This window comes from Camponotus floridanus, unplaced genomic scaffold, assembly GCF_003227725.1.
Source record: "Camponotus floridanus strain SB8 unplaced genomic scaffold, Cflo_v7.5 scaffold18, whole genome shotgun sequence".
NCBI classification, from domain to species: Eukaryota; Metazoa; Arthropoda; class Insecta; order Hymenoptera; family Formicidae; genus Camponotus; species Camponotus floridanus.
The window spans coordinates 2,664,213-2,676,500 of NW_020229303.1; the positions used below are offsets into that span (position 1 = coordinate 2,664,213).

Sequence of the window (12,288 nt, forward strand, 5' to 3'; positions counted from 1 at the left end):
TCCATTTAAGAAATTGACGGTGATCTTCACGTGACTTTCAAATGACTCTCCCATATCAAATCATTGCCACTATCTGATGGCTCCCTTCAAGCCATACAACTTTTGTTTGAAACATTTCTTTCTAAAGTGCATAGTTTATGAAATATTCGACTACTCCGGGACTTTTGGGACACTGTATAATATCTGTGTGTGTATGTATGCTTGTGTGTGTAGCGAAAGTGATAAGAAACGTTAGTTTCATTGTGCTTTTTTTACATAGATTACGTTTTAAAATGTCCTTTCCGATGAAATTTTTTAAAATTTTATTTTAATTTAAAAAAATTTCGAAATACTCGTGAAGTAAAACCACAGTATAAGTATGTACATACAGTAGTGTCATTTCGGTGTCGGCACCTTTGATATGCTTATGCCAAGTCACATGACCCATCGCCATATTGGAAATTGTAACTTAGCGCGTAAATTAGAATTTTCTCTCATAAAATGGAAAGTTATTGTATAAGTGAATAAACAGAATACAATTGTTAATCGCATTAAAATTTGTTTAGAACGAAATTATAGCTTTTTAAGTAATGTTAATACATATATTTAAGAGGTTAAATAAATCGCATAAGCACAAGATGCATATTATACACATTTAAATATCAATTACCTTTAGACATTTTTATTTTTTCTTGTGATGACACAAAATTTAAATTTTATCTTTATTACTTAATATTTTAATATTACAGCATAACGTGTACAGATAGCATGTGTAGCCATATTGAAAATTGTATAATTGACGCATGCGCACTCAAAATTGCGATCTTTAGAGAACAAAGAAGTGCCCCAACTGTATGTACTTATACTATGGTGAAACTTTCTTCAGAGATAAGGTTTTGGAACGTAACCTTAATAAAGAATTGTAGGAAAAGCTGGACGAACATAAAAATTTCACAATATTTATAAAAAAAAAAAACTACAAGTTTTCATGTGCATTTTGATATAACATTTGACATAAAATTATATTTAAGATAACCTTTATTCGCGCGAGAGTTCCTTTTTTTAATGAAAATAATTACATCGAGACTGTGTCTGTGTATGTGTCACGATACTCGTGACATAATTTTCTGTGCACACATACATATATATATCTTATATTTCATATAATTTCATTTTGGTGGAGAAACAAGAGTATGTTGTTGAATTAAATTGACGCACGTCGGTTCATATATGTATGTATGTACATACAGACAAAATAAGTTGATAACACGTCCCACATCATTATTTACCCCTTTAATCGCTCGTAAGGGGATTTACATCAATCAGTATCTTTACGACTGTCGACTGTGGCGCAGTTATCATCCGTCTTGTCGTCTAATCTCCATTTCTGTCGTAGTTCTGACAGAGTCTTGTCGTTTCAAGAGAGTGTAAAATATCGAGAATATAAACTCTAGCATGGCAGCATCGGTCCCGGACGTTGACAGTGTCAGAGCGAAGGCGTTGCAGATTTTCGCCGAAAAATTTAATGAGCAAGCCACCGTCTGCGCGTACGCGCCGGGTCGCGTTAATCTCATCGGCGAGCACACCGATTACAACGAGGGCTTTGTGTTGCCGATGGTAAATCCGAAAATGCGCTTTTATTTTTGCGCTTTCCCTCTCTCCTCTTCCTATTCAAATTTATCGAGCATGTAAAACATTTAAATCATGTACAGAGTTTTTTTGAGATTTTTTTTTCAGTTCTGTCGTTTTTTTTTCTTTTTTTTTTCTCGAAATATTTTATTTTTTAATTTTCTAAATTATTATTAATTATAATATTATTAATATATATATATGTGCGCCTATGTGATTTATTCGAAATTACAGATAACACAGAATTGCATCAATATGTAGATGTCGAATGACATTGCCTTGCATTTTTCTTGATTCATCGATGAATGTCGTCGCTTACATAATCAAAAAAGATGTAAATAAGAATCATTTGATAAACGTTCGTTTAGCGCGCCAATTTCGTAATAATTCAAATCGTCACGATGTCGTCGACCGTCTCGACGTGTGGATAAATTCAACGTTATTATAAAATAACGTTAATGTTTTATAATCTTTTATTGATTGTGTTTGTTTATGAAAGCTTTTGTATTTTTCTCTATTAATTGAAAATAATCCTGAATTTATGCATTTTTATTCTATTAATACATTAGTTTAATGATAAAAAATATAATAACGTTCGCGTGTATGCATATATGTGCAAAAATTATCTTTATATTTACGTTCATACGCACATATACGCACATATACATACATATGTATATATATATATATATATATATATATATACAGGATGGGGAAAAAGTATGGAAGCAAACAATTCTTTCCGAAACTATTCATCTTCCAAAAAATTCTATGAATACTCATAGACAGTGTATCATATGACAACAGGTACAATTATATGTTATTAGTGGACGCAACTGAACGTCATGATGCGAAATCAGTAAGCAATGTCAATGTGCATACAAATTGTTTGTATCACAATTGTTTCGTAACTGGGAGTGTTTTTAAGGGAATGGGGCTCATATGCAGTGTTTTGTAAACGTTTCGACATCAGCTACAAGAATCTGTAACAAAAGCTGACGAGTTCCATTTGAAATTTTTTACGTTATTTGTATGCAGCTCGTAAGGGTCATTTCAAGGTCATGCCGTCTATGCCACATAATACATCTTTTCATACCATAAAAATTATGTCTAAGACATTTTGTCGAAAAATGAATAGTTTCGGAAATAATTGTTTGCTTCCATACTTTTTCCCCACCCTGTATATACAGGGTGAGGCATCTAAAACAGGCCACCTGAATAACTCCGTTGGTAAGCCGAATATAAAAAAATTGTTCAGACAAAAGTTGTATGGTTTCAAGGGGGACATATGATGGTGTCATTAGTTTAATCTTGAAGAGCCACCCGAAGGTCACGTGAAGGTCAGCTCCAACTTTTTAAATGGGACACCTTATATGCTTTTGCATATTCTTGTAGCTTATCTCAAGAGCTTTCCAAAACACTACAATTATGTTAGTTTTCATTAAATACTTTCCAAGTTATGAGGCTTGAAATCATTTTTTAATTTTACATAAACCGTAAAATATCTTGTAAAATATTCATTTTTCGATTATTTTACCTTAATACTTTTATGTACAAAATAATGAGAAGAATCAATTGGTGTAAAGAAAACACATAATTGCTTCGAACAAAAAAATGTAATTGTTAATTGCAAATTACATTTTTTTGTTCGAAGCAATTATGTGTTTTCTTTACACCAATTGATTCTTCTCATTATTTTGTACATAAAAGTATTAAGGTAAAATAATCGAAAAATGAATATTTTACAAGATATTTTACGGTTTATCTAAAATTAAAAAATGATTTCAAGCCTCATAACTTGGAAAGTATTTAATGAAAACTAACATAATTGTAGTGTTTTGGAAAGCTCTTGAGATGAGCTACAAGAATGTGCAAAAGCATATAAGGTGTCCCATTTAAAAAGTTGGAGCTGACCTTCACGTGACCTTCGGGTGGCTCTTCAAGATTAAACTAATGACACCATCATATGTCCCCCTTGAAACCATACAACTTTTGTCTGAACAATTTTTTTGTATTCGGCTTACCAACGGAGTTATTCAGGTGGCCTGTTTTAGATGCCTCACCCTGTATACAGAGTTTACCAAAAGTGTGGAAACCCCTTAATATTTCGAAAAATACGCATTTTAAAAAAAAGTTTCATACAAAAGTTATAGGGTTTTATGTGGCGCATTACACAGCAACATTATTATGACCTCGAATAGCGTTGTCAAGGTTATGCAAAGGTCAGCTTCAATTTTTTAAATGGAACCCTATATTTTTTATTACATTATCTTGCAGCTTATATTAAGAACTTTTCAAAACATTATAATAAATTATTTTTCCATGAAGTACTTTCCGAGTTATGAGGTTTGAAATCATTTCTTAATTTTACATAAACTGTAAAATATCTTGCAAAACATTCATTTTTCGATTACCTTATCTTAATATGTAAACTTCTTATCTTAATATGTAAACTTCATCTTTTATGTAAATAAAATAATGAGAGAAATCAATTGGTGTAAAGAAAACAGAAAGTTGTTTTTAAGAAAAAATATGGAATTGTTAATTGCAAATTACATATTTTTTCTTAGAAACAACTATGTGTTTTCTTTACACCAATTGATTCCTTTCATTATTTTGTACATAAAAGTATTAAGGTAAGATAATCGAAAAATGAATATTTTACAAGATATTTTATGGTTTATGTAAAATTAAGAAATGATTTCAAACTTCATAACTCGGAAAGTACTTCATGGAAAAATAATTTATTATAGTGTTTTGAAAAGCTCAAAGATAAGTTGCAAGATAATGTAATAAAAAATATAGGATTCCATTTAAAAAATTGAAGCTGACCTTCACATAACCTTGACAACGCTATTCGAGGTCATAATAATGTTACTATGTAATGCGCCACATAAAACCCTATAACTTTTGTATGAAACTCTTTTTTTTTAAATGCGTATTTTTCGAAATATTAAGGGGTTTCCATACTTTTGGTAAACCCTGTATATATATATATATATATATATATATATATATATATATATATATATAAATTACTAAATACAAGTTTAAAATATGCTGATAGTATTTGCTGCGACATACAATGGCATTCCGAACGCTTTATTGTTAATAAAATATTTAATTGTATTTTGCTATTATACAGAGTGTGAATCTAATAAAAAAATTTATCACATTTTTCTTAAAAACGATGTTAGAAATAGAGGAAAATATCCATTATCAAAATTGTAAGATAAGTGGAGACACATACTTTGAAGAATCTTGAATATACGCCCTTGGTTCCTATATTATCAATTACACTTTCCTTTTTTTAAATAAGAAGGGATTCTTTTGAGTTACTTCATCAAGTATTCAGTGAGCTTAATAGCTTTTATCATATCAGCGCTTTTTTCGAAAAATCAACTGTTAAGATATTTCCAAAATTAAAAGTAAAAAAATTTGAATCTGATTGTTCTTGCATGCAGGGCTATCTCTATTTATTCATTTGTTTAAAACACTGAGCTCTTACTTCGTAGTTATTTAAAAATTAATACGTTTTTATGAAATGACAACAGTTTAAAAATGTGCAATATATAAGTTTAAAATATGCTGATAATATTTGCTGCGATAACTTGCTGCTTGCATAACATTTTGTCTGCACGCACTGTAAATTATTATCAGAATTATTCATTAAAATATAACATTTTATTAAATTGAATTATGTATGAATGAATTATATTGATTGTACATACAATTGTACAGACAATTAATTCAGGAACCATCTCCCGATTTTATAATTCTCGCATATGTTATCATCACTTTGAGTAATATTGTGAAGGTTTTCGACTCGTTTATTTATTAAAAAGTTATAAACAAAAAAAATTTCATAAATTGTACGTAACCTTCGAATATACAATAATATGATAATGACTATCTGCTGATGACCTTGACATATGTTGTCAAGATCATGACCCTGAGTGACCTTCAAAAAGTTTTTTAATTATCGCTAAATTACGCTTCGCACTGACTGCAGCGGTGGTGTGAGATGAATCTCGTTTCTCGTGAAAACTTGCAAATCTATGTGGAACCATACAATAATAGATCTCGTTTCGTATTGGTAGCAGTAGTGGTATGGGGTGTGAAGTCGACTTCGCTTTAAGTGGAAAATTGAAAATTCATGTGAAATTATACTCATTGAGTTTTTTATTATCGTATGATTCCATATGGATTTTCAATGTAAAGCGAAGTCTAATTCACATTGCTCTATGTTTTCAGTACGAAATGAGATCTATTATTATGCGGTTCCACATAGGTTTGCAACTTTTCACGCAAAGCGACGTCCATTTCTAACTGTTCCGTGTTTTCAATGCGATAAAAAATCTATTATTAGGTTTGTTCTTTATTGTTGAACTTTCTGCACTAGTGTACTAGGGTGTAGTTGCGAAGCGTTCTTTATTGCGTGTAATATGTCTCTCACATCCTTTATCTTTATTGTGTAACAAAATTCAGTGCAACAGTTCACTGTACTCGTTGCACTAGATCTTGAAGGAGAGCAGGCAGTGCAAAAATTGTGTAAGTTAATAATAGAGCGGGAGATTTAACTTTATAATTAATAATTAAAAGTAATCACAATTTATTATAAATATTAAAATAATTTACTAAACATTAAAGTAATCTGTTAAATATTAAAGAGAAAAAGAGAAACATATTTAAGTAATTAAAACGTATTAAAATAGAATTTATTAAATTTTGAAATAAGTAACAATTCTATTAAAGTAACAATTCTTTTAAAATTGTGAATAATAATACATTCTTTTAAAATTAAATTATAACGTTAAAATAGTATCATCAACAATTTTTTTTATATTAAATTATAAATGATAAAATTATATAATCAGAATTTGAAAATATTTTAACTATGTAATATATATATTACTATTAATTTTTACTATGAAAATATTTTAACTATGTAATATATATATTACTATTAATTTTTACCAAATTGAAAGAAAGTTTATTATATTATTATTATTATTATATTATTATTATTATTATTATTATTATTATTATTATTATTATTATTATTATTATTACATGTAAAGATTTTTTATGTTATAATTGTTATATTCACGAAATTATATTGTTAAAGAATAAATTGTCAAATTTATATATGGATAAGCTGAAGACAAATAAGTCGAGGTATCATAGAGAGCGAACCAGCAATTCTACAAAGAAATACAACAGAAAATATTGAGAAGAAATTAACAATTGCTAATAAGATTACAGAAGAAAAAAATAATTTATTAAAAGTTTTCCTTAATAAACAAAATAATAATTAAAAATTTTAAACTTACAATTTTAAAATTAGATAGTTAGTATACAAGTGTACGTTTTTTTATTAGCATTATCTTAACTCTTTCGTAACTCCGGGACATACATGTCCCACCTACTAAAAAATTCATAACTTTTAAACAAATAATCCTATCGACTTTTACTTTGGTTTATTTTAAAGAAGAAAGTTTAAGCTACATATAAAAAAATCGAGCATTTGAAATGTAATGTTTGCAATAAAATATAGTTATCTAAACTTTGCAAAAAAAACAAACTTTTAGATAGTGAAGAATAAACTGTATATCGAAAAATCGTAAAATTGATACGCTAATTATATACTTAAGCCCCGTTGCACTAATGTTATTTTAGTTTTAAGTGAAACTTAAATATATGTTTGTCTTTATTTATTTAGAAAAAATATAAGTATATTATAGTTATATTTAAGTCTCGTTTAAAGCTGAAATAACATTGGTGCAATCGGGTCTTAAAGTTTTATTTAAACGTGATTATTTTATTGTGATAAATATCATAATATTTTATATGTATAATCAAAATGTGCGCGAAATAAGACGAACTGTGAGGATATCCGAAAAGTCTCGCGGCAGATGTGTGGCCTGCAAAAAAAGTGTATAACAATGCTGCGAGTCGAGTGTGTGTGTGTGTGTGTGTGTGTGTGTGTGTGTATTCAGAAAAAATATAATATACATTTAAAAAAATAAAATCTAAGCTCATATTTTAGATATATCAATATTTCTCAGCTTTATGACCGCCATCTTGAATCAGCCATTTTGAATTTAAGCTTTGATAGTAAATTTGAAATCAGCACCCTCAAAAACCCATTAAACTGTTTTCGTATGAAACGCATCTCTTTTGGGAAAGCCGGAGATACGAAAGGATCAATATAAAATACTAGTATTTTTTGTCTCACGTTTTATTTTTCGTTATCTCAATATAATATTATAATACTATTTATTAATAATATAAATGTAATTTCAAATAATTGTGCCATGTTGTTACTGCACTGAAACTTCTTTATACTTGTTCACGTTAAAAATTACATATTTTTTACTTAAAACGTACTTGAAAAGTACTCAATGGAAAAATACTTTATTATAGTGTTTTGGAAAGTTCTCGAGATAAGCTGTAAGAATAAGCAATAAAAAATAGGGCGTTCCATTTAAGGAATTGAAGGTAATCTTCACATGATCTTTAAATGACTATCCAAGGTCAAACCACTAATATCATCTTATATATCCCCCTCGAAACCATATAACTTTTGTCTGAAACGTTTTTTTCTACAATTAAAAATAAAAAATAAAAAATTATTCAAGGTGATCGATTAAAATGGGATACCCTGTATAATTGATTTTAATAATACTTATATAATTAAAATAATTATATAAATATTTATAATTACTTTAATATTACAATTTAATATAAAAAGGAAGTCCCGATTAATAATATAAAAAAGCCCAAAGAGCCTTTTTAATATTAAATGTTTATTGTTTGAGTCTCATTTATACTAATCTTCATTTTTATAATTCTATTATCAGGCGCTACCGATGATCACGATGATAGCCGGAAAATCTCACGATGGTCGAAAAAGCAAAATTATTTCTGCAAGTGACATAGTCGACGTTACGAACGAGTTCGAATTTGAAGCGGGAAAACGATCTGATATAAAACCGGGCGAGCCAAAATGGGCGAATTATATAAAAGGCTGCATCGCTAATTTTATATGTAAGTTATTTTTATAACCTTTAGCATAATAATTATTATAATATCATAATTGTCATAATTATCATAATACGTATCACAATATTTATCATAATAATTAATTCAGATCATAATAATAAATTCATTACAAATTTATTAGTGCTTTGCAATATTAATTATTTTTTAATTCCACAATTACTTACAATTATTCTTTCTTTAATTCTACAACTTTTACAACAGAAAATCGTGTTAAAATCTGTGACTAACAATAAGAAGTAAAATAGGCATAGGAGATAGATAATTTTGAAATATTTCGATTCGAAATAATTTTGTATTATTTTGAGGTATTCTATATATATAATGTAATCAATGTGCTCACATTTTAGGCGACGTCCCTGCGTTTAATGCTGTGATTGTGTCGACTGTACCGGCAGGTGCCGGTCTCAGCAGTTCAGCGGCTTTAGAAGTAGCGACGTATACCTTCTTAGAAGCATTAAGCGAAAAGAAACCGGAGAAACCAGAACAAAAGGTAATCGTGTAAAGAAATTGTTTGATTCCGACAACTTTTCAAATATAAATATTTAATTATAATAATAAACGTCTATACAAAGCATAAATAATTATAAATCAAGTTGGTGTAGTTGTTTTTTTTTATGAATGCCATTAAAAAAAATAATTGATTAGACATTATTTTGTGAGAATATTTTTATCAGTGGATATATCGTAGGCTCTGGCATGTCAAAAAGCGGAGCACAACTTTGCTGGAGTACCTTGCGGTATAATGGACCAGTTCATCTCAGTAATGGGCAAGGAAGGCTGTGCTCTTCTACTTGACTGCCGAGATCTCACTACTAAGCAGATACCCATGATATATATAGATGACTATGTCTTTCTCATAACAAACTCAAACGCACCGCATAAGTTAAGCTCGAGTGCTTATTGCGAGCGTCGAGATTGTTGTTACGATGCTGCTAAGATTCTGGGCAAGAAGAGTTTAAGAGATGCGGATATAAACGATATCTTAGGTAATGACATTATTTTTCTCAATTTTATTATTTCTTGACTGAATTTTATTAAATGTGGATAATCATTTTATACAAGTCCCAAAAGTCCCGGACCGGTCGAATATTTGATAAACTATGCACTTTAGAAAGAAATGTTTCAGACAAAAGTTATATGGCTTGAAGGGGGTCATCAGATAGTGGCAATGATTTGACATGGGAGAGTCATTTGAAAGTCACTTGAAGATCACTGTCAATTTCTTAAATGGAATTCCCTATTTTTTATTAAATATTCTGATAGCTCACGTCGAGAGCTTTCCAAAACACTATAATTAAGTTAGTTTTCATTAAGTACTTTCCGAATTATGAGGCTTGAAATCATTTCTTAATTTTACATAAACCGTAAAATATCTAGTAAAAGATTTATTTTTCGATTATCTTACCTTAATACTTTTATGTACAAAATAATGAGAGGAATCAATTGGTGTAAAGAAAACACATAGTTGTTTAAAAAAAAAAATGTAATTGTTAATTGCAAATTGCATATTTTTTTCTTAAAAACAACTATGTTTTTTCTTTACACCAATTGATTCCTCTTATTATTTTGTACATAAAAGTATTAAGGTAAGATAATCGAAAAATGAATATTTTACAAGATATTTTACGGTTTATGTAAAATTAAGAAATGATTTCAAGCTTCATAATTCGGAAAGTACTTAATGAAAACTAACTTAATTATAGTGTTTTGGAAAGCTCTCGACGTGAGCTACCAGAATATTTAATAAAAGTAGGGAGTTCCATTTAAGTAATTGACGATGATTTTTACGTAACTTTCAAATGACTCTCCCATGTCAAATCATTGCCACTATCTGATGGCCCCTTCAAGCCATACAACTTTTGTCTGAAACATTTCTTTCTGAAGTGCATAGTTTATGAAATATTCCGGTCGGGGACCGGTCCGGGACTTTTGGGACACCCTGTATAATCATTTTAATACAACGTAAAATAATAAATAAATATACATTCTGTATGCTTTCTAATCGTTCCTATGTTAGATTAACATTTGTGTTTTTAGCGTTAACATCACGGAATAACGCGTCCGATTATATTGTGAGAAGAGCTCGTCACGTAGTCACGGAAATTCAACGTACCCAAGACGCCGCAATAGCGCTCGAAAAAGGTGACTTTCAGCTATTCGGTCGATTAATGAATGAGAGTCATGATTCATTGCGTGATGATTACGAGGTCTCGTCCAAGGAGCTCGATTCGCTTGTATCTGCAGCTAGAGAAGTAGACGGTGTATTAGGAAGCCGTTTGACAGGCGCGGGTTTCGGCGGTTGCACTGTGACTTTGTTGAGAAAAGATGCGGTTAATAAGGCGATCCAACATATGAAAGCAAAGTTAGTATTTTTTTCATAATCTGTATTTAATTGGATACGCTTTCTCTGTATTTCTTATATTATTTCATAAATATTACTAAAATATTTTTTGTTATAGATACTCTGGTGTACCTGAATTCTACATAGCGACGCCGACCGGAGGTGCGAGAGATGTTAGCGTGAATTAATTGATGTTATTTTGTTAAATATACACATGTATATATTTTACAATGTCGTATATTAACAATTATGAGATATTTTAAAATATATAATCGATTATCATTTTTCAAGATAAATGCGTATCGCTTACTCGCGTTTATGGAATACATATTTTACGCGTACGTGTGTGTACATGTGATGACAAAATTTCTATATAGGATGTCACATCCCGGGTAGCAAGATGACGTCTATAACGTCTTTAAGACGTCTTTAAGACGTCTTTAGACGTCATCTTGCTACTTGGGATGATGTTCATATTGAAACTGCATATTCTTAGTGTCATTCTAAATCGAAAAGTCTTAATATAAAGTTGATTATTTTAAAATTATAACGCAAAAAACAAAATTGCATAAAATAAAAGCAGTATTATTTATTGAAGATAACAATAATATATTAAACAATAATTAATTCTTTTATAAATTATTCAAAATGACCATCGTTTTGATCTTCACACAATTCTACTCTTTGAGTTATTGATGTTATGAAACGCAAAGGAAGTCCCGCATCGTTATGTATATCATTACGCAGCGCTTATAAAATTTTTCATTTAAAAATTGCCATAACATCAATAACTCAAAAAACAGAAGTGAACCAAAACGGTGGTAATTTTGAACAATTTATAAAATAATTAATTATTATTTAATATATTATTGTTCAATAAATAATACTTGTATCTTCAATAAATAATATTGTTCTTATTTTATGTAATTTTGTTTTCTGTTTATAACAATAAACTTTAGGAGATATATATATATATATATATATATATATATATATATATATATTAAGAATTTTTAATTTAGAATAACACCAAGTATACAGTTTCAGTATGGACATCATGTTGCGAGATACCCTGTATATTTATGATAAATTTTTTTCACAGTAATGCTATCATAATTCACATAATTAAATAAACATTTATTAAACATATGGCGATATAGAATGGTCCGCATGCATATACACATTGTTACAAAATCACTATTTCTCTGTATATATACAAAAAAGAGTAACTCTGTCTATATAAGAAAATAAAATATACGTAACATTTTGTTTTG

At 29.1% G+C, this 12,288-nt stretch overlaps 1 protein-coding gene across 2 annotated transcripts; it reads left to right on the forward strand.

Annotated features, from left to right (window-relative positions):
* The first annotated feature begins 1,293 nt into the window (after positions 1–1,293).
* Positions 1,294–11,863, forward strand: LOC105249409 (galactokinase). 2 transcript variants are annotated; one of them, XM_011254849.3, is made up of 6 exons: positions 1,294–1,596; positions 8,472–8,658; positions 9,021–9,163; positions 9,362–9,659; positions 10,711–11,035; positions 11,133–11,863. In XM_011254849.3, exons 1-6 carry the CDS (start codon positions 1,435–1,437, stop codon positions 11,200–11,202), a joined length of 1,185 nt encoding a protein of 394 aa, XP_011253151.1. In that variant the 5' UTR covers positions 1,294–1,434; the 3' UTR covers positions 11,203–11,863. The 2 variants fall into 2 exon arrangements, with proteins under 2 accessions (XP_011253151.1, XP_011253159.1); XM_011254857.3 differs by lacking the exon at positions 1,294–1,596 and adding an exon at positions 6,095–6,159.
* Positions 11,864–12,288: the final 425 nt, after the last annotated feature.